Below are 22,628 nucleotides of genomic sequence, written 5' to 3'. Positions count from 1 at the left end.
CTCCTCCATCCAAAACCCTCAAGACCATCCAGGTCTTTTCTTCCCCAGAGCCCCCAACCCTCCCTGTCTTTCCGAGGACAGTCCAGGGACATTTGCTGCTGCAAAACCCAGGCCTGAGGACAGAGAGGCAGGCACTAGGCACTAGGCACTAGGCACTGTGCATCTGGCACTAGGCAGACATTCACTGAGGTGTTGGTCATTCTGCCCGGACAATCGGCTCCCACGGCCAGTCACTCGGCTGCCTGGTCGTCTCCCTCTGGTGGCCTGGGGCTGGAACCGAACTCAGGCACTTTCCATGCAGAATATGGCTTCTCTTCCTAACTCCGCATGATGAATGGTCCCCCACCCCTACCACACCCCTGGTTCAGGCCAACCCATCCACTCTGTGCTGCTGATTGCCCTCACAGCCTTGGGGACTGAGGAGAGGGGAGGGAGGGCACCCACCTTGGGCAGAGCCAGCTGCTGGTCCAGCCCCACATTAATGTAGCACATGAAATAGAGGCTCGCTGCAAACAGGGCCAGGAAGAGCAGCACCTGGAAAGGGAAGCGTCACTTGAAAGCCTCCCACCCAGCAACTCCCCAGTCTGGGTCTGGACCGGGTCTTGTAGGAAACATTCTGGAGTTGGGCCAACTTGAATCTTAGCACCCCCATCCCTGCCCCGGCTTCAGCCCCTGGACCTGGGCAAGCTCCAGACCCCTCCGATGACCACGGGCAAGGATCAAGGCTAAGCAGACCCTCCCGCCCCAGACACTGCCAGGCCCCCCCAACCCTGGGTGGCATAAGGTCCCCCTGCTGCCCCTCTCGCCCACTCACCACGACCACGCGGGTGAGCCAATGCAACAGGAATGGGACGTAGAACTTGCGGAAGAATCGGAGCAGGAGCCCCTCATCCTGGCTCGGCGGGGGCAGCTTCTGGGCTGTCTTGCAACAGCAGATGTCCATCCGGGAGGCCTAGAAGGAGGAAGGCACTCAAGATGACCCCAAAACAGACCCTGGGGACCACTTCCCTCCCGTGGAGTGGGAGAGTCACCTTCCACATGTGGACTGTGCCAGCACCGCATGATGGGGACATGCCAGTGTGCTCTTTTCTTTATCTTCATTTTCGGCCTTGATAAAATACCTTTGAACTTTGCACCATCACCGAAACAAGAGCTCCCTCCCTGTCAATCTCTCACTTATACTTTATTTCACGACCTCAGGTACTTTTAGCAGGGTTGATCATATTCCCCCAAATGACCAAAACAAAGTTAATTTTCCATGGGACATCAGGGACTTTGTGGCCTAAACATTCCAGCACGCTGTTCCCACACTCAGTCCCCATGCTCTGAGCCTTCTGTGCAAAGTGGAGCCACTCCATCCCCAGCCAAGATGGGGACCAAGGGTGAGTCCCTGGGCCTTGCCTCCACCCCTACCTCTTGCCTCCTGCTGTCGAGGGAGAGCAGGGCCACAAAGGCTGACATCTGTAGCAGGAAGTCAAGAAGCACTGCAAAGCCGGAGGTCAGGGCAAAGGTCCGTACAGCTGGCATGGGGGTCAGGGCTCCTGGGGGACGGGGAGGGGGGTCAAGAGTGAATCTCAGGGCCTGGCACCTGCTCAGATGGGAATAGAGGGAAAGGGGGCTGCCAGCCTAAGAACTCCCGGTGCCTGGTGGGGAGGGGTTGCTCAGGCTCACCTAAGAAGAAGCAGATGGCCTCAGAGAGGCTGCAGAGAAGCATGCTGGGGGCCACTCTGCCCAGGGCTCGGCCGATGTGGGCCTCCCGTTCTTCCCCAGGCCTCCGAGGCAGCCTCTGCATGGGGATGGCAGGGACAGGGTCAAGATCTGACCAAGGGCTCTGTCCCTCACAGGCCAGCTGGGAGCTGCCACATGCCCTCACTCCCCAAGGCATGGGCATTGCCTGGAGATGCAGCCAGGCCTGAGGAACTGCCCCCACCTTCCCCAGTGGGGACAGCGGGGCAGTGACACTCTGCCCTGCCACATCTTCCACTTCTCAGGGTCTGGCCCAGAGAAACGCATGGTGTATTTTGGGATGTCCATAGCATCCTTCCTCTGACTCATCACTAGAACTCTAAATGTTCACTAACAAGAGAGGCTAAAGATTCTACTTGTCTTTCCGTGGAATGCTACCTAGCACTACAAAGACAGAGGTGGCTCTGTGTAGAACAGAGATGAACAAACATGACTCCATATTGGACCTCTAACCTTTGTGCTCTGTTGCCTGTGCTTAGTCTTGCTGTCTCTGGATCTTTTGTAAAAGGATGTTGCCCAGAGCCTGGAATATACATGACAGCCCATTGCCAAGGCTCTGACCTTTAAAGGGTATAACACTTTTCCATTCATATAGAGATTAAAAGGGTGCAGAACAGAATCTAACATTTGCCTTGTTGGAGGGGTTTAGGACCTACTTTGACAGCTGCAAGAATAAAAGATTCTGGCACCAAAAGGTTTGCAACACCCAGCCACACCACTTCCCCTTTTAGTATAAAAGAAGTCTAAATTCTAACTCAGGTAAGGTGGTTCTTTGGGACACTAGTCCACCATCTTCTCAGTCTGCTGACCTTTCAAATAAAGTCACTATTCCTTTCCCCAGCACCTCATCTCTCAATTTATTGGACTGCCATGCAGTGAGCAGTATGAGCTTGGGCTCAGTAACAGATGTGCTGTGTGACACTCTTGCCAGACACAATGTGGGGCTAACTGAGAGCAAGTTCAGGAGACATGTGAGGTACAAATGCATTTATGTGAAAGATAAACACAGAGCACTGTATTCTACAGGAATTGTACACATGGACATCAGTGCTTAGGAAGAGGCTGAAATAAACCCAGCAAACCCATGGGGCCATGCCTGGGTGTGTAGGGGCAGCTGAGGGTGTGCAGAACTTCTGCCCTCTTACCTGGTACTCAAGAACGAAGATGAAGATGTTGTCAGCCCCCACGGCAAGCACCAGGAAGGGCACCACTTGAAGGATCACCAGTGAGGAAGGGACACCCAGGTAGGAGAAGAAGCCCATAGAGGCCACGACTGCTCCCAGCACCACGGCCACCCCGCCCAGGCCCAGCGTGGCCTTGGAGTCCACCTGCAATGGGACCAGGCTCAGCCTCCTGGCTGCAGGGCTGCCCGATGTGCCCCAACCCTCGTTAGAGGAGAGCTGCATGCTCTGAGCTTCTGCACTTTGGCCACTCTGCAGCGCCGTCCTCTCGAGAGCAGGTCCTGTGAGCCTGACCACTTCTTCCTCGAGTATGCATCGTAAGACTATGTAAATACCAACTTCGCATTTGCACAAGTCGAGGGAGGGTTGTCATGAGCAGAGTGAAAACTCGCATGGCCTTTCGAAACAGAACACTTCAAGAAGCATCACCCCTTGGAAGAGCCACCCTGGGTATGTCCACTTTGCTGTTTTGAAGTGCTCTAGACAGTAGGTTGGGAAAGTTCTAGGCACCCTGATGGTGGGCCAGCTCACCCTCACAGCTCCCCTCTCACTTCTCACCGGTACCCGACGCCAGCTGGAGTAGCTGCCCAGGGCCAGGGAGATGTACAGGAAGATGACAAGGTAGCTAACAGCAAAGATGGGCAGGTCCTCGGCCGTGGTGCTGTTGATCTCATCCTCCAGGGAACGCTGTGGACACACACCCGACCAGACCCCCTGACCCAAGAGCTCGGCCAGAGGGCACCGTGTATGTGAGCCCCTGTGAACTCTGACGTGGCTCACAAACAGCTGTAGCATCACCCCATCCTCCTGGGCAGGCACCCGTTAGCTCAGGGTCACTTGGGAGGGGTGAGGGCAGGATGGGGATACAGGACCCCACCAAAACCACCTGAACTGTCTGCCCCAGAGCCAGGGACCCTGCAGCCCCTACCTCCGCCATGAATGTGACCTGGAACACACCAGCCGTCCGACGCTGAAAGGCTCGCATCTCCTCCAAGAAGGCTGCCTCCCAGAGCTTAGCCTGGGCCAGCTTGGGGTCCCCAGGAGGGTAATTGTTGAGGGAGAAGGTCATGATCAGGGCCTCTGCCTCAGAATAGTCCTTTCCTGGAAAGAAAAATGCTCAGCTACCTCCAACCACACCTCTGCCTTCCTCCCCCTACTCCAGCCTCACCCCTGCTTCCCCTCCCCCAACTGCAGCCACACCCCTGCCTCTCCTCCCCCACCCTCCTCGTCCAAGTCATTGTGTAATTCTACATCCTACTTCCCTCTATCAGTCAAAGGCAAAACCTGTGGTTTCAGGCACAGAACCAGAGAACCTGAGCAGGGTTGGCGGAAGATGCAATAAGTGACAGAGAAAGGATGCAGGATGGGCAGGTCTGTCGTCCCCATGAGCCCCTCACCGACCCAGCCGCTCCCAGGCAGTGGGAAGCCCCCACGGCCTCTCCCATCCTTCTGTCCATGACTCCTGCCCCATATGTCCACTCACTGGCCTCCTGGGGAGGTCGGAGCTTACCTTTGTAGCCCCCCACGGCGAGGAAGGGGAAGATGGGTGCCCCATAGTCAGCCATGCAGCTCAGGGCCAGGGCCGTGCCATCTTTGTAGGTGAGGGGGGCACTGGTGGGAGAGAAAAGGACCTTTCCTGACCCCACTCCGACCACCATGGCCCCTGTACCTCACCCCAGACCCCAGCACCATCACCTGACCCCCAATCAGAACATTTCTTGGTCCAATCCAGAGTGAACTGGGGCTCCCTGAGCAGGACCTCGAGTTCATTTTCCCTTCACACCAGCCTCATGGTCCTGGCTCCACCATCATCTCCTTCCAGATTGGCAGGTGGATGAGCATCACACACACTCCCCTGGAGTGGCGGCTGGATTCTGGTACCAGCCCCTCCCTGAGTCCTAAGCACCAACAGAGACACACAGGCCTCACACTGCCCTCAGGGGTCTCCTCCCACCAGCCCAGAACCCTCCAGGCCCTGAGGTGGGAACTCCTTCTTTCCTCATTCAATGTTCCAGCTCTGTAACTGTGGTCGGGTCTCCATACCCCTCACTGAGGCCTTTCTGTAAATGGGTCATAGGTGCCTGGACAAAGCACTCATTTTGAGTGCACCTGTGAGTCACCAGCTGGCGGGGAGTGCCGGTTGCTGTGTGACCTTGAGCAGTTGACCACACCCCTCTGAGCCTCAGTTTCCCTGTCTCTGAAATGGGGATAATCAGGCCACCCAAGAGTTGTGAGCATCCAAAATCAAAATAAAGGCAATTCAAGGACTGGAATGGATGAGATGGTTGGGCGGCGTCATCAAGTCAATGGACATGAGTTTGAGCAACTCCGGGAGATACTGAAGGACAGGAAAGCCTGGCGTGCTGCAGTCCATCAGGTCTCAAAGAGTCAGACACGACTGAGCGACTGAACAGCAACAAAGGACTGGAAACCCAGAGTCAGAGCTTCTTCCCCTGACCTGCCAGTCCCAAGGGCCAGCCCTGGGGCTGAGGCACAGACTCCGGGAAGCAGCCCACACTTGGTTTGCCTGAGGGGTGGGAGCCCTGACTCTTATCCAGAGGTATTCAGGGTGACCCAGGGTCTCAGGAGCCCTAGAGACCCTTTCAAGGTCTACAAAGTCAAAACTATGTCCATAATAACACTAAGATGCCATTCTGTTTTCAGCCTTCTTTGATCTCAAGTCTGTGGCCTACAGACTGTTCACTGACATGGCTTTAGTTTCATATTGCAGCTAACATTTAAGAAAGCATCACTTGCTGAGTTAGATGAAGTAGTAAAGAAAACCCACAATTCTCTGGAAAGGCTTTGACAACACACTTCCCTCCTCTGGCTACATGGGTGGGTGTGCGGCCAAGCATTCTCGCTGCACTTCAACCAACAGGCCAAATGCAGAACCAGATGCCAGAATCCAGCATCTTCTGCTAAGCCAGACCCCAAAGAGATTTGCAAAGATCTAAAACAATGTTACTGTGATCACTCCTGATATTTTCAGTACAGAAAATACGATTTTTTTTCATAAAAATATGTTATGGGACTTCCCTGGTGGTCCAGTGGTTGAGAGTATGCCTACTGGTGTGAGGGACGCGGGTTCCATCCCTGGTCCATGAGGATCCAACATGCTGTAGAACGGCTGGGCCCATGCGTGCACCACAACTAATGAGCCCATGAACCACAACTACTGAAGCCTGCGTGCCTTTGAGCCTGTGCTCCACAGCAAGACAAACCACCGCAGTGAGAAGCTTGAGCACCACAACAAAGAGCCTGTTGCCACAACAAGGACCCAGCACAGAAAAAAAAAATTAATAATTTCCTTTAAAAAAATAAATAAATAAAAAATGTTATTTGTGTCAGCATATAATGGGCCTATTATAGCTATTGTTACAGAATTAATTAACTATTTTGTCATTTCTCAGTTTTACTTTCTCATGTGGTAAATGTCAGTGAATATAACCTCTACCCACACCCCAGCTCTCAGGGGTGCTTGGTCTTTTGTCAAGAGTGAAGGGACCCTGAGACCAAGCATTTGAAGACCTCTGTCCACTCCAACCCCAGGGGCCTCAGTGCTGCTAGCCAGCCTGCTCCCTTCAAGGCTTGGTAGCTCTCAAACCTCCACTCTTGGTCCTAAGACCCATAAGCTTCACTGGCTTCCTGCTTGCACCACAGCCAAGTGGACGCAGCTGGGGACCAAGCCCCAAACAACCTGCACAGGGCACCTGGCCCAGGCCCCTGCCCAGGCCCGGGGCACCTCCTGGGCTGCCCATGGCCCTGCTGGCCTGCACCCAGGCCCAGCACAGAAGCAAAGAAGGGAAACTACAAAGCACACCAGTGAGCAGGGCCTTCAGATTGCTCTGTGACCCTTAAACCAAGAACATGCAAGGACGAGTCCAGCTACATCAGGAGCGCTACAGAAAGACCACGTGGAGGCCAGGACAGTCAAGTGTGAATCAGGTATGGCGAGCGTGCACTCCACTGAGGATGCGGAACCCAAGAAGGAACTTGGAGAGACACGGCACATCACAGCCCACGTGACCGAGAGGCAGAGCACCTCAACCATACAAGATGTGTACCCGGCCTGGGCCCCACGAGGCCCACGCTGACCCCAGAACCTGGTCCCGGGAGGACTCACTTGGCGCAGTAGAGGAAGTGGTCCCTCCAGTCCACCTGGGCGGTCTGCCCTGACAGCGTCTGGTTGGCTGTGAGCAGCAGCTGAGTGCGGTTGTTCTGGAAGTACTGCAGGAGGCTGTTGACGCAGCAGTCGGACAGACTGGCGTTATGTGGGTTGAGGGGGGCGTAGCAGGTGTCCCGCAGGGAGACGTTCCGCTGCTCCTCTGGCGACCACACCTGCAGATGCCGCAGCCTCTCCTGCAATTCCAGCACCTCCAGCAGCAGATCCGAGGACAGGATCCCGCTGAAGTTCTTGGGCCCCAGCAGCAGGGAGTCATACCTATAGCTGGGCCGGTGAGGTGCTGTCATGAACACCTGGCTGGTTCGGAAGAAGGGGCCGAAATACTTGTCGTGGAACGCCTTCTCACGTCGGGCTAGGCTGTTGGGGGCTGACCACAACTCCACGGGGTCCGTGGTCAGTTCTATAAAAGCCAGGCCCCCTGCCATGGCCACCACCACAATCACAGATACCGCCAGGATGGTCAGCGGCCATGAGGCCACCCAAGTGCCCCACCACTGGAAGCAGCGGCTGAGGAGGGTGTGGGTGGAGAGGCTAAGCCTGTGGGCCAGGTTGATGCTTGCCTTGGGCTTGGGCGTCTTGCGCTTGCCCCTGCACCACTCGGCCAGGCGGGACCGCAGGAGGAAGGCCGTGAGCAAGACAAAGAGAGAACAGAGGATGATAATGAGGACCAGGCTCCCTTCCATCCGGCCCAGGCGGAAGGTGGGGTCCAGGGCCCGGGGCTGGGCAATCACGGGGCAGGAGGCGGCACAGTCCTGGCAGGAACAGGCCGCTGCACCGTCCCCCTGGGACTGGTTGCAGGGCACGACCTCATCATTTAGAGGCTGTATTGCGCTCCCCTCGGCCTGGCTAGGCTCCCACAGGTGGAAGGTGATGTCCAGGGGTGCCAGGCCATTGCTCGTGTCCCCCTGGAAATTGAGCCAGCGCTGGGCGTTGCAGAGGGCAGAGCCATAGACGCCACACATGGAGCCCACGGCCAGTGTGGCAGCTGCGGGGATGCGCACACGGCTGCAGGAGTTGTAGGTCTGCTCGGCAAAGCTGCGCTGGTAGAAGGCCTCGTAGGCCACCACGGCCTGGGACTGGCTGTCCCCCTGTGTGACCACTCGGGTCACATTGATGAAGAGGCTTTGGTTGGGGCTGCAGGTGTTGTGGCAGTGCAGGCTCACGAAGTTGTCAGAGCAGGCGGGACAGCGAGTGAGGAGGGCCTTGGTGATCCGCAGGCTCATGTCCAGGGCCACCAGCTGCTTGGAGGAGCAGCAGGCGTAGGTGGTGCTGGCGCCAGTGTAGAGACGGGGACAGATGCTTTGTAGGAGGGCCAGGTGGTCACCTGTGATGTGGCGAGCAGGTGAGTTATCCAGGCAGGACACATTGGACAGCGAAGCCAGGCTTCCGGACAGCTCCGGGTTCTTCCCGCACTCATCGTAGAAGGCACAGTAGCCAGGCTGGTGTATGGGTGTGTAGACCTCACTCTGGGCCTGTGGAACAGGGCAGTGTCACCACGGGCCCCAGCGCTGGCCAGCACCTCTGGGTAGCTGATGGGGCAGTGGGCAGCCAGGGAGGGCGTGGGGAATGATGCCAAACAGGGCAGGTGAGGGGTGGACGTCGGGCAGCTCCAGGATGCCAGGGGGTCCAGGGGAGCACTGGAGGAGATGGGATGCCCAAGTAGCACATGGGACTCTCGGCGGTGTCTAAGGATTGTGAGCGGATGGGTGAAGGCCTGGTTGACCCTGAGTGACAGGGTCACTGAAGAAAGAGGTGACCTGACATATCTGGGAGAGAACAGGGTCACCCAGAAGACCCCTGGACCCCTGTGTGGTCCTCCTGAGAAAAAGTGGCCCCTGGACAAGTCAAGGGACTGACTCCCAGGAGCCATGTGGATGCAGGCCCTGTGTGCCTCGGGCATCATTGCCATAGCAGTCAGCCACCACCATGACCAAACTGCAGACCACACCCAGAGGCCGGGACCCCTCTTGGAGAATCTGAGCAGAGCTTCCCCTGCCTTCACCTGCCAGGAGCTGAAAACCTTCACCCACCTCCTCAGACGTGGAAATGAGCAGGCAACTTGAGAGGTAAGAACCTCGGACCTCCTCCCTGGATGCCAAATCCTCTGTGGGTGATTCTCCCCTTGAATCCACCTCATCAGCACCCCAGGACTGGATCTTCCTTTAACCTCCCACGAGCCACCTTAGGCCAGGACACCCACAGCAGACCAGGGATGGGAAGAACTTGGTCACACCCAAGCCACCTGTCCCATTCCCCATGCTTGTGTCCATCTGACCCCATCATCTGGAGACTTGAGCAGCCCAAGACTCCCAACCTGCACCTCTTCTCTAGGGTGCCTGGCATCCCTCATCTATGTAAAAATTGCCCCCATCTGCAGACCCCTGGCCCTCTCTCACATTTGCCAAGCAGCCCTTGCCCAGAGAGGACACAGGGATTGGGACTCACCAAGTGCAGGAGCAGGGCCCAGAGCGTCCAGCCCTTCAGGCCAGTCTCCACCATCCTGGCACTGGGCAGGGGTCAGAGGGTAAGTGAGGCCAGGCCTTGGGGACAGCCAAGGGCCGGCTCCTGACAATGCCAGAGCCCACTTCAGCCGTACATATACTGAAACTGGGGACGGACTACAGGGCAGCTTCCCTACCAGGGACAGCATCACCTGACTGGGTTGGGGACCAATGGGGCTGAGCCCTGTGCCTCCCAGGGCTCTTAGCTAGTTAATGATCGATGGATCACTTGTCCCTCCCACCTTTGGTCCCACCCTCTCAGATGAGCCTCTCAGGGTCTCCCCTTTACCCACTTCCCAAAGTGACCAAGGCCGGAGGGCTGGGCCAGCCAGCGACCTGCCGAGAGTTTCCCACACAGCCTCGGCTGCAGGAGCTACCAGGCCCAGGAGAAGAGGGAGACTCAGGTGGGTCTGGACACTGGCCCTCCGAAACTCTACCACCCCTACCCGCCACCCCAGATCCCAAGCCTCAGACCCCTACTCTCCTCAGTGCCCTCTTGGGTCCAGGCCAGCTCTGGCTAGGGCACACCCTTGCACTGTCATCCTTAGCAACTGTTGTTAATTAATATTAACAATCCGATAACAGAGGGGGCAGTGGGGAGTCGAGTGACGCAGGGACAATAGTCTCCTCCTGCGGGTAGAGGGGACGGCCCAGCTCGCTGGCGTCTGACAGCGCACAGAGATCCCAGGGCTGAGAGCCACAGCCTTGCTCTTCAGCCCTGGCCCCCTCCCTTATGTCCCTTGCCTGGGTCTGTCCCCACCCACCGTGGAGGGGGCCGAGTGTTTCTGGGAGACCCAGGCGAGCAGCCCCACCCTCCATGGGCCCAGGTACTCTGCACTCACCCCTGCTCCCTCCAGATAGGCATCTCTGAAGGCTTCCTTGGGCTCACTATCACCAGAATGGGCCAGACCTTGGCCCCCATGCCAAGGCTGAGCTGATAAGGGCAGCCTATGGAGACTAATCTCCCCTGTGGCCACCTGCCAGAGGCAGTAGCAGGAAGGAACCTGCTATCTCCCTGGTCTTGTGTTTGTTTCATGGACGCTGGCCTGACTCAGAGGGAGCTACCCAACACATACGGGGGAAGACAGAAGCCAAGAGGAAGGGAACCAGACGCCAAGGGGGGGATGCGGGGGCAGGAGCAGACAGATCCCTAAACCTGGAATCAGCCACAGTGGAGAGGAGAGTCAATGGCCCAGGGCCTGCCTGTGTGCAGTGACTTCCCTCCGGCATCTTCCTGGCCCTGCCCCCACACACCCTGACTGGCAGATGCTGAGGACTCCAGCCCACAGCTATGGGCTCTGTTCTCTTTCCTAGATGTCTTCCCTGAGAAGGAGATGCTGAGACAGGGATTCCAGTATGAATAGTTGATTTGGAAGGTGATCCCAGAGGGCAGTACCAGATAGCAAGGATGAGCCAGGACATGGAAAGAATTGACCAGGGTGCATTGAAGAGTGGGCTCTTGAGACTTCCCTGGTGGTCCAGTGGTTAAGACTCTGCACGTCCATTACAGGGGGCATAGGTTCAATCCCTAGTCAGGGAACTAAGATCCCACACGCTATGCTTTACAGTCAAAAAAAAAAAAAAGAGTAGGCTCCCATGTGGGCATCTGTATGCCCACAGAGATCCGCTGGGAAATGGCGGGGAGACTGCCCCAGAGGGTGTGGGCTTGTCCATCATTTTCTTTGGTTGCTGGTTGAGGACACTCCCTGCAGATTCAGTCTCAGGCCCCCCCCTGTCATGTGTGGAGCCCCCAGGCACACCCCCTCGATCTAGTTCGTTCCCAGGGGGAGGCCCATAGAGACGGAGCCCAGATGTACGGTATCTGCAGTCTTCTCTGAGACACGCACAGGGTGAGAGCAGTACCAGCCAGTTCTGAGTTACAGAGGAAAACGCTCAGCCACAGACGCACCACCAGGCTCCCTGTGCATGTGGGGTCTCTGAGGTCATGCCCTGGGGCACAGACTTCAGTTGTGACCACAGTTCCTGTACACTCCTGTATCCCACTTTATCTCCTGACTTTTAACACAGACTCAACGCTTCCTTTACTCTCTGACTAGCACATGTGTCACTGGGTTGTGTCCCACAGTGATGGATCGTCTGCTTTCCTCGTGCCAAAGGTCAGGCTGCTTCCAATAAACAAGTTTTGGGTGACTATCTTCTTGCCTAACTCTGTTTCCTCTATTTCATGTTTACCTTCCTTAATCCGGGATTCTAGAGATGAGATTGGAGTGTTAAAGAGTACCAAGTTTACAACCCTAAGCACACAGAGTTCATCAGCTTTCTCCTTGGGCTAATCTAATCTAGGATATATTGAGTAATTATCCTGATAATTACTGATCGGTGCTGATTGGTTCTGGTTGGTGTCTGGTGATGGTAGACACCCATGAATTTCCCCAGGTCTGTGATTCTTCTCACTGACACCAGCAAAAATCAAAAATGCCAAATCACTAGCCTCATCGATCTGTTCGATCTGTTATCAAGATTTACACATTTAATAACTGTAGAAAGATGCCTCATTTTCAATTTTCCTTTATTACTAAGGGGATTGAATATGTTTGAGCAGTAGCAGAGAGAGAACTGGAACTGAACACCATCCCTAAGCTCAGGAGGTGGCAAGGACGGCCCTCCTATGGTCAGGGATGCCTGGCTGACTCAGCTCCCCTCACTGACTGGCCGCTGTGCATCCCAGGAGCCTGCAGAGGGTCTACAGTCTGGGCTGAGAGGTCAAGGTATGACTGCAATGCTCTACTGGTCACTGGTCCAGGCCGTGGCACCTGGATAGGTACGTGTGCTATGCTCTGACTAGCAGGGATGTGAACAGCCTTTGGTAATTTCTGGCTCCTGGGGGGTAACCAGCCTGCAGGTTAAGATGTCAAGCCTGGTCATCTTGTGGAGCTTTCATCTTTGCCATCAGATCCTGATTCTATTTGGTGAAGGGCTGTGTTTATAGTCCAGGTGAAAGATGCTATTCCCTGCTCTCCCAGCCTCCTTTGCAACCAGCAGTGGTCCCGTGATCCTGTTCTGCCCAATGTGAAGACTTCTTTTAAAAAAAAATTAATTTTTGAGCAGTCTTATGTTTACAGAAAAACCAAGCAAACACAGCTTTATAAATCTTTTAATTAAAAAAAATGTTTTTAACTAAGCAGAAGGTATCAGTTCCCAGATGCCCCTTTATCCCTTCAAAAGTTTCATCTATTATCAACATCCGGCATTAATGTATGGCACATTTGTTGCGATCAATGAGCTAATATTGACATATTATTATTCACTGAAGTCCATAGTTCACCTTCGAGTTCCCTCTTGGTATTGCACATTCTATGGGATTTGACAAATGTATAATGACATGTATCCACCACCATAATATTATACAGAATAGTGTCTTGGCCTAAAAATCCCCTTGGTATGCTCTACCTATTCATCCTTCCCTCTCCCCAAATCCAAACTGCTGAAAACCACAGCTCTTTGTGCTTTTATTTTTCCTACTGAAGTATAGTTGATTTGCAATGTTGTGACAATCTCTGCTGTATAGCAAAGTGACTCAGTTATACACACACACATGCTATGCTAAGTCGCTTCAGTCGTGTCCGACTCTGTGCGACCCCATAGACGGCAGCCCACCAGGCTTCCCCGTCCCTGGGATTCTCCAGGCAAGAACACTGGAATGGGTTGCCATTTCCTTCTCCAATGCATGAAAGTGAAAAGTGAAAGTGAAGTCGCTCAGTCGTGTTCAACCCTCAGCGACCCCATGGACTACAGCCTTCCAGGCTCCTCCAGCCATGGGATTTTCCAGGCAAGAGTACTGGAGTGGGGTGCCATTGCCTTCTTCGACACACACACACACACACACACACACATATATATATATATTCTCTTCCATTGTGGCTAATCACAGGAGGTTAGATATAGTTCCCTGCGCTATACATTAGAACCTTGTTCATCCATTCTAAATGTCATAGTTTACATCTGCTAACCCCGAACTCCTGGTGCATCCCTCTGCCTCTCCCCTTGGCAACCACAAGTCTATTCTCTGTCTGTGAATCTGTTTCTATTTTATACATGGGTTCACGTGTGCCATCATTTTAGATTCCACATTTGAGTGATATCATATGATATTTGTCTTTCTGACTTCACTTAGTATGATCATCTCTAGTTGCATCCATGTTGCTGCAAATGGCATGATTTCCTTCTTTTTCATGGCCGAGTAGTGTGTATACCTTTTTTATGGTCCATGAAATACACATAACAAAATTTACCATCTAACCATTTTTAAGTGTACAGTTCAGAGGTATTAAATACATTAAATATAAATAAGTGCTACCATCAACATCATTTATCCTCTTAACTCATTTCACCCTGTAAAACTGAACTTCGATATCATGAAACATTGGCACCCAATCTTCCCCTCCTCCCAGCCTCTGGCAACCACCATTCTTTCTGCCTTTATAAATCTGACTACTCTAACTACCTTATATGAGTAGAATCATACAGTGTTTGTCTTTTTGTTACTGGTCTATTTTCCTTAACACAATGTCCTCAAGATTCATCTATCTTATAACATATTGCAAAATTTCCTTCTTTATTAAGACTGAATAACAGTCCTTGTATGTATACACCCATATTTTGCTTACCCATCCGTCAAAGGACACTTGCTTCCACTTTTGGGCTATTATGAATAATGCTACTGTGAACACGGATGTACAACATCTCTTCCAGACTCTGCTTCAGTTCTTTGGAGAATATACCTAGACATGGAATTATGGGACCATATGGCAGTTCTATTTTTTATTTTTTGAGGACCCACCATACCTTTTTCCACAGCAGCTATACCATTTTATGTTACCACCAACAGTGCACAAGTGTTCTAATTTGTCCATTTCTTTGCCAACGCCTGTGATTTTCTGGTTTTTTGATAGTACCCATCCTAAATGGGTGTGAGGTGGTATCCCGTTGTAGTTTTGATTTTCAATTCCTTTATGAGCATCTTTTCATATACTAATTAGTCATTCATATATTTTCTTTGGAGAAACATCTATTCAAGTCCTTCACCAATTTTTTAAATAGGTTGTTTTTTTGTTTTGTTTTTTGATGTTGAGTTTTAAGAGCTCTTTCTATATTCTGCATGTTAATCTTTTGTCAGATATATCATTTGCAAATGTTTTCTCCCATCCTGTGGGTTGTATTTTTACTATGTTGACAGTGACTTTTGATGCAAAAAGTTAATTTTCATGACGTCAATTTTGTTTACTCTTCCTTTTGCTAAGTGTGCTGCTAGTGTCACACCCAAGGAATCATTGCCAACTCCAGTGTTATAAAAACTTTGTCCTATATTTTATTCTAAGAGTTTTGTAGTTTTTCAGCTCTGAAGTTTAGGTCTTTGGTCTCTTGCGTATATGGTATTAGTGTGGGTCTGACGTCTTTCTTTTGTAAGGGGATATCTAATTTTCCCAGCATGTGTTGAAAAGACTGTCCATTCCCCCGAATGGACAATGGGGGAATGGACAGTTTTTCCATTGAATGGTCTTGGTCTTCTTATCAAAAAATCATTTGACTATACATGCAGGTGTTTATTTCTGAGCTTTCTTTTCTATTCTATTCTATTCTCTGGCTTTATGCCAATACTATGTTGCTTTGCTTACATAGTTTTGTGATAATTCTTTAAATCAGGAAGTGTAAGTGCTCTGTCTCTGTTCTTTGTCAAAATTGTTTTAGCTGTTGAGGTTCCAATATAAATTTTAGGGTGTGTTTTTCTCTTTCTGTGAAAGCTATCATTGGACTTTTGATACAAATTGCACTGGATCTGTACATTGCTCTGGATAGTATCGACACCTTAACAATATTGTCTTCCAACCCATGAACACTGGAAGTTTTTCAATTTATTTACATCATCTTCAATTTCTTTCAGTGATGTTTTGTTGTTTTCGGTGTATGAGTCTTTCACCTCCTTTTTACTAAAGAAGGTAATTCCTTGGTATTGCATTCTTTTTGATGCCATTATAGATGGAATTGTTTTTTGAATTGTGTGTACAGAATTGTGTCATGTATGGAGATTATGGGTTGACTTTGTATACTGCAACTTTACTGAATTCATTTATTAAGTTCTAACAAGTATTTTTGTGTAATCTTTAGGGTTTTCTACATATAAGATCATATTATCTGCAAACAGTGATCATTTTACTTCTTCCTTTCCAATCTGGATGCCTTTTATTTCTTTTTCTTGCCTAATTACTTTGACTAGAACTGCCAGAACTATGTTGAAAAGAAGTGATTAAAGTGAGTATCCTTGCCATGTTTCTGACCTTAGAGAAAAAGCTTTCAGTCTTTCATCACTGAGTACACTGTTGGCTGTGGGTTTTTCCATATATGACCTTTATTGTGATGAAGTATTCCTTTTAGTCCTCATTTACTGAGTGTTTTCTTTTTAAATCATGAAAACATATTGGATTTTGTGAAATTCTTTCCTGCATCAATTGAGATGATACAGTGGGTTTATTTCCCTTCATTTCGTTGATGTGGCATATTAAATTGATTGATTTTAGTATGTTGAAACATTTTTCCATTTAACAAGTAACTCTCACTTGGTCATGCTGTATAATTTTTTTTAACACGCTGCTGAATTCTGTTTGCTCATATTTTGTTGATGATTTTTGCCTCAGTTTTCATGAGGGATATTGTTCTGTAGTTTTATCTTCTACCTTTGTCTGGCTTTGGTGTCAGGGCAATGCTGTTCTCATAGAATGAATTGGAAAATGTTCCTTCCTCTTTGATTTTTTGGAAGAATTTGAGGAGTATTAGTGTTCATTCTTAAAATGTCTGGTACAATTCACCAGTGAAGCTGTCAGGTCCAGAACTTTTCTTTATTAGGAGATATTTTATTATGCTTCAATCTGCTTACTAGTTTTAGGTCTATTCAGATGATCTGTTTCTTTATAATTTATTCTTGGTAAATTTTGTGTTTCTAGGAATTTGTTCATTTTATATTTCTCTAATTTGTTGGCATGCAATTGTTCACATCATGAGAAACGCTGGGCTGGAGGAAGCACAAGCTGGAATCAAGATTGCCGGGAGAAATATCAATAACCTCAGATATGCAGATGACACCACCCTTATGGCAGAAAGTGAAGAGGAACTCAAAAGCCTCTTGATGAAAGTGAAAGTGGAGAGTGAAAAAGTTGGCTTAAAGCTCAACATTCAGAAAATGAAGATCATGGCATCCGGTCCCATCACTTCATGGGAAATAGATGGGGAAACAGTGGAAACAGTGTCAGACTTTATTTTTCTGGGCTCCAAAATCACTACAGATGGTGACTGCAGCCATGAAATTAAAAGACGCTTACTCCTTGGAAGGAAAGTTATGACCAACCTAGATAGCATGTTCAAAAGCAGAGACATTACCTTGCCAACAAAGGTTCATCTAGTCAAGGCTATGGTTTTTCCTGTGGTCGTGTATGGATGTGAGAGTTGGACTATAAAGAAGACTGAGCGCCGAAGAATTGATGCTTTTGAAGTGTGGTGTTGGAGAAGACTCCTGAGAGTCCCTTGGACTGCAGGGAGATCCAACCAGTCCATTCTGAAGGAGATCAGCCCTGGGATTTCTTTGGAAGGAATGATGCTAAAGCTGAAACTCCAGTACTTTGGCCACCTCATGTGAAGAGTTGACTCATTGGAAAAGACTCTGATGCTAGGGGGGATTGGGGGCAAGAGGAGAAGGGGACAACAGAGGGTGAGATGGCTGGATGGCATCACTGACTCGATGGACGTTGAGTCTCAGTGAACTCCAGGAGTTGGTGATGGACAGGGAGGCCTGGTGTGCTGCGATTCATGGGGTTGCAAAGAGTTGGACACAACTGAGCGACTGATCTGATCTGATCTGAATTGTTCACTGTACTCTCTTATACTTTATTTCTGTAGAATTTGTAGTAATGTCCTCAGTTACATTTTTAAAATTTTATAATTGCAGTCTTCCCTCTTCCTTTTCTTGATTCTAACCAATGTTTGTCAATTTTGTTGATGCTTTTAAAGAACCAATTTCTAATTTCATTAATTTTCTATACAGTTTTTCTATTCTTCATTTCATTTATCTCTGCTCTAATCTTCATTATTTCCTCCCTCCTGCTAGCTTTGGGTTTAGTTTGTTCCTCTTTCTCTAATTCTTTATGTTGTAAAGTTAGACTATCAATTTGCAATCTTTCTTGTTTACAACTATAAATACCTTCTTAACACCACTTTCACTGCATCACATGGGTTTTAGTATATTGTGTTTTCATTTCATTCATCTCTAATTATTTTCTAATTTCTCTTGTGATTTGTTTTTTGAGTGATTGATTGTTTAAGAGTTTAAAAATTAAGTACAGTTTCCACAAGTTTACAAATTTTCCGGTTTTCCTTCTATTATTTATTTCTAAATTCATTCAGTTTTGATCAGAGGATATATATCACATTATATCTATCTTTTCAAATGTTGAGACTTTGTGACCTAATTCCATTGTATTTGAAAAAAACTGTGAATTTTAAAGAGTGTGTATTGTGTTGTTGTTGGGCAGAGTGTGCTGTATTTGCCTGTTAGATCTAGTTGGTTTAACATGTTGTTCAAGTCCTCTATTTCCTTACTATTGAGAGTGAGATATTGAACTCTCCTACTATTATTGTAGAACTTTGTTTCTCACTTTAATTCTGTCAAGTTCTGCTTCATAGATTTTGATGGTCTGCCATCAGGTGCATAAATGTTTATATAAAATTATTTTTCTTATATTGAATCTTTTATTAATATACAAGGTTCTTCTTTGTCTCTTGTAAACTTTTTTATTTAAAGTCTATTTTGGGGAATTCCCTGGTGAACCTGTAGTTAAAACTCTGTGCTCCCAATGCAGAGAGCCTGGGTTCGATCTCTGGTCAAGAAACTAGGTCCCACATATCATAACTAAGAATTCAAATGGTGCAACTAAACATTTTACATGCTTCAACGAAGATCAAAGATACCCATCCTACAACTAAGATCCAGTGCAGCCAAATAATTAAATATTTTTAAACGTTTAGTTTCTTAAAAAATATATTCAAGAAGGCAATGGGGGGGGTGCGAGTGAAGGTACAAAGAACTAAAGGAAATTAGGAAAAAATGTATTGACAAAATTATAATATCAACAAAGAGAAAATCTAAAAAGAAACCAAAAGGAAATTCTGAAGCTTGAAGTATAATAACTGAAATGAAAAATCCATTAGAAGGGTTCAACAGCAGATGTAAGTAAGCAGAAGAAATGATCAGTGGACTTGAATACAGAACAGAAATAAAAAAGCTTGAGACAAAACTGACAAGACTATGAGACTTTAGGACACTATCAAGCAAAGCAACATATATATTATGGGAGTCCAAGGAAGAGTAGAGAGAAAAGGGAAGAAAGAGTATTTGAAGAAATAATGGCCAAAAACTTCCCAGATTTTCTCAAAGATATAAATCATTGCTTCAAGTAGAATAAACATAAAGAGATCCATACCAGGGTACACTATATATAATCAACTGTCAAAGGCCAAAGACAAAGAGATAACCTTGAAGGCAGCAAGAGAGAAGTGACGCATCATGTATAAATTTGATTCAGTAAGATTATAAAGTGATTTCTCATCAGAAACTTTGGAAGCCAGAGGCAGTAGGTATTACTTGTTTAAAGTCCTGAAAGAAAGTAACATCAATAATACTATATATATCATAATTACCCTTCAATAATAAGGAAGAAATTAAGAAACTCCTAAATAAAAGCTGAAAGAGTTCATTACCACTAGATCTGCCCTACATGAAATACTAAAGGGAGTTCTTCAGGTTGAAATGAAAGGACACAGAACTCAAAGATACTTAAAGAAATATAGGTCTCTGGTAAAGTAAATATATGTGCAAATATAGAAGCCAGTATTGTTGCAACTTTGGTTTGTAACTATATTTTTAAATTTGCTACATGATTTAAAAGACAAACTCATGAAAATTATAATTTGATTTGTATTGGTCAAACACTGTAAGAAGATGTTATTTGTGACATCAGTAATATAAAGTGAAGATGAAGTTGTATAGGAATAGAGCTTTGTATTCTTTGACATTGTTATCATCAATTCAGATTAGATAGTTGTATTTTAGGATTTGAGAGCTGACTCATTTGAAAAGCCCCTGATGCTGGGAAAGATTGAGGGCAGGAGGAGAAGGGAACGACAGAGGATGAGATGGTTGGATGGCATCACCAACTCAATTGAAATGGGTTTGGGTGGACTCCGGGAGTTGGTGATGGACAGGGAGGCCTGGCGTGCTGCGATTCATGGGGTCGCAAAGAGTCGGACACGACTGAGTGACTGAACTGACTGACTGATTTTAGGATTTATATGTAATGTCCGTGCTATCTACCAAAAAACACAGCTATACACTATAAACAAGAGAAAACAAGAACAGAATCAAAATGTGTCATTACAAAGAAATCAACTCGGAAAGAATTGAAAGCAGGAATAGTTGTACACCAATGTTCATTGCTGCACTATTCACAACAGCCCAAAGGTGGGAACAACCCAAGCACCCATCAACAGGTGAATGGATAAAATGTGGCATATACAGGCTTGGAATATTATTCAGCCACAAAAAAGGAATGAAATTCTGATACATGCTACTACATGGATGAAACTCAAAGATATTAAGCTAAATGAAATAAGCCAGACACAAAAGGACAAATACTGTATGATTCCACACATATGAGGACCCTAGAGTGGTCAAACTCCTAGAGACAAAAAAATAGAATGGTGGTTTCCAGGAGCTCCTACAGTGGGTTGGAAGTTACCATTTAATGGGTATAGAGTTTCAGTTTGGGGAGGTGAAAACGTTTTGGAGGTGGATAGTAGTGAATCCACAACAATGTGAATTTACTTCATATACTTCACCTTTCAGCAATGTAGATCATACACTGAAAATGATTAAGATGATCAAGTTTATGTTATGTATCCTTTACCACAATTACAAAAAAAGAAAGATGGCAGGGCAGGAAGATGGAAGAATCGGGATCCATAATGGTACGGCAGTGATGTTGCTCCAAGTCCACAGTCATCCAGTTATTCTGACCCTTGTTCATTCACATCCTTATCCTGGAGTTTCTCTTACTGCAACTATATGCACTCCTGAGGAACATGCCTAGAAGCCCCTGCTCTCTCCCACCTGGTTCTCAGCATGCCCTCCCCTATTGTTGCTTGCAGGACTCCATGGACGTTTTGAGCCTGATAACTCTTCAATGCGGGAGCTGCCCTGGGCTCTGTAGGATTTAAGAGCATCCCTAGCTTCAACCCCCTAGATGCCAGGAGCATCCACCACTCCCACATGTGATGATTTAAACTGTCTCCACTCCTTGCCAGAGGCCCCGTTGGGGCAAATCACCCCAGTTGAGAACTACAGCCCTGTGCAGCCTTTGCTAAGCCAGCTAACCTGCTCACTGCTTTGCAAATGTGCTGTGGGTCCCTTTCCCCCAGCTCAGCTGTGATGCCACAAAACCCCCTCCAAGTCCTCCCCAAACCTGCCTGTCCTTCACAGCTTGCATGGAATTCTCCATCGCGGTGGGGACTTTGCCCACAATCCCCGGCCCATGCAGGCTGGCCATATGCTCCCGCCATCACACCACTTGGCTTCTCGGTTGCCTTATGTTTGTGTTTTGCTCTTGGAAGCTGAGTTCCTGGTTCCTGGAAGATATTGAACATATAAGGGTCCAATCTATGTATTTCAGTAAACGTATGAGACAATCTTTCCCTGCAACTCAGTCGCGGTCTGGATGCACTGGTGTGGAAGCCAGAAAGCTCAAGGCTGTCTGGTCCTTTGTCCCCATCCCCTGCAGGGAAGCTATCGGCATCTTGGGAGCCTGTTTCCCCAGCCCACTGCTGAGGCAGGGAAGGCCTGCGGGTTCACACGAAGGATGGCCCAGGCCCACAGCCCAGTCTCCACCTTGAGTCACAGAGGTGACTCGAAGGGAGTGTCCAGCCCTTTGGGTAGGGCAGCAGAGTCCAGCCTGCTTGGCACATCCTTCCTTTCACTTTTAAATGGAAATAGTGCTCAAGAGCCTCAGTTGGAGAGGAGAGAGGGTTATGAAAATGAATGACCCCCAAGGGACCAGGGACACTCTCAGGGGAAAAGCTTTTATCAACACCTGTGAGTCCCAGTTCCTGAGCCCAGGAACCCACTGACAACTCAGCATGGTGCCTGCCTCCAAGAGCTCCCAGGCCAGGGTAGAGACAAGGGGTTAGAGAAAACCCTAATGAGGTCAAGGGCAGTATTAGAGACATACTGAGAAAAAAATGCCCAGCCCAGGCCGGAAGTCAGACAGTCTTCCTGGAGGAGGCCATGTCCAGGCCAGAAAGGTTTCACACTCCAGGGCTGTCAAATTTAGTAAATATGGAGGAAGACACCCAGGGAGATTTTTTTTTTAACTTTGACCAGGCCACACAGCATGTGGGATCTTAGTTCCCCGACCAGGGACAGAACCCAAGCCCCTGCATCCCTGCATTGGAAGCATGGAGTCTTAACAGCTGGACCCCCAAGGAAGTCCTGACCAGTGGGATTTAAATTTCAAAGAAGCAGCTAATAATGTTTTAGTATGTCATAAACATTGCATGGGATATACTTAGGTTAGAAAGTTATAGGCTTCATCACTGCACCTCACAGATCAAGGTCAGACTCAGAGAAGGGACAGGGCAGGGCTGAGCCTTAGGTTCCAAAGTAGAGCCCACTGATCTGAGCACCCTCCCACTCTGCCACTTAACTGGGCAGCCCTAAGCTGCCTACTTATTCTCTCTGAACCTCAGTTTTCCAATCTTTAAAATGGGATGGGTGTGTGGACATTAAAGCTTGCCTCTTAAGGGCTGGTCTGGGATCCCACAGCATCAGGCTCCCTCAGGAGGGAGGTTGTTAGAAATACAGAATCTCTGGCCCTGCCCCAAGCCAGCTGGATGAAACCTGCCTTCCGAGAAGACTCTGTGATCCAGGTGTGCATTTAAGTTTGAGGGTGCTGTGAG

General features: G+C 48.7%; 1 protein-coding gene and 1 long non-coding RNA gene across 2 annotated transcripts in view; one reads left to right on the top strand and one right to left on the bottom strand.

Moving 5' to 3' along the window:
- NPC1L1 (NPC1-like 1) overlaps positions 1 to 9,685 on the bottom strand; it is a 21,958-nt gene extending 12,273 nt beyond the window's left edge. Inside the window, exons 1-10 of the mRNA XM_010829047.1 lie at positions 9,559 to 9,685; positions 7,054 to 8,585; positions 4,438 to 4,538; positions 3,856 to 4,028; positions 3,486 to 3,614; positions 2,892 to 3,074; positions 1,672 to 1,786; positions 1,414 to 1,541; positions 815 to 952; positions 445 to 534 (exon numbers count right to left, since the gene is read on the bottom strand). Coding sequence (XP_010827349.1) covers positions 445 to 534; positions 815 to 952; positions 1,414 to 1,541; positions 1,672 to 1,786; positions 2,892 to 3,074; positions 3,486 to 3,614; positions 3,856 to 4,028; positions 4,438 to 4,538; positions 7,054 to 8,585; positions 9,559 to 9,612 — 2,643 coding nt within the window. The 5' untranslated portion in view covers positions 9,613 to 9,685. The remainder of the gene's footprint in view (positions 1 to 444; positions 535 to 814; positions 953 to 1,413; positions 1,542 to 1,671; positions 1,787 to 2,891; positions 3,075 to 3,485; positions 3,615 to 3,855; positions 4,029 to 4,437; positions 4,539 to 7,053; positions 8,586 to 9,558) is intronic.
- Positions 9,686 to 9,896: 211 nt separating this feature from the next.
- Positions 9,897 to 16,613, top strand: LOC104980375. The gene is made up of 3 exons (XR_824255.1): positions 9,897 to 10,018; positions 12,156 to 12,396; positions 16,574 to 16,613. It is a non-coding gene; the product is annotated as an uncharacterized LOC104980375 (long non-coding RNA).
- The last annotated feature ends 6,015 nt before the right edge of the window (positions 16,614 to 22,628 follow it).

This window comes from Bison bison, unplaced genomic scaffold (genome assembly GCF_000754665.1).
Source record: "Bison bison bison isolate TAMUID 2011002044 unplaced genomic scaffold, Bison_UMD1.0 scf7180017864499, whole genome shotgun sequence".
NCBI lineage: Eukaryota > Metazoa > Chordata > Mammalia > Artiodactyla > Bovidae > Bison > Bison bison.
Note: the sequence above shows the minus strand (reverse complement) of the source record. Positions and strands in the feature narration are given on the sequence as shown.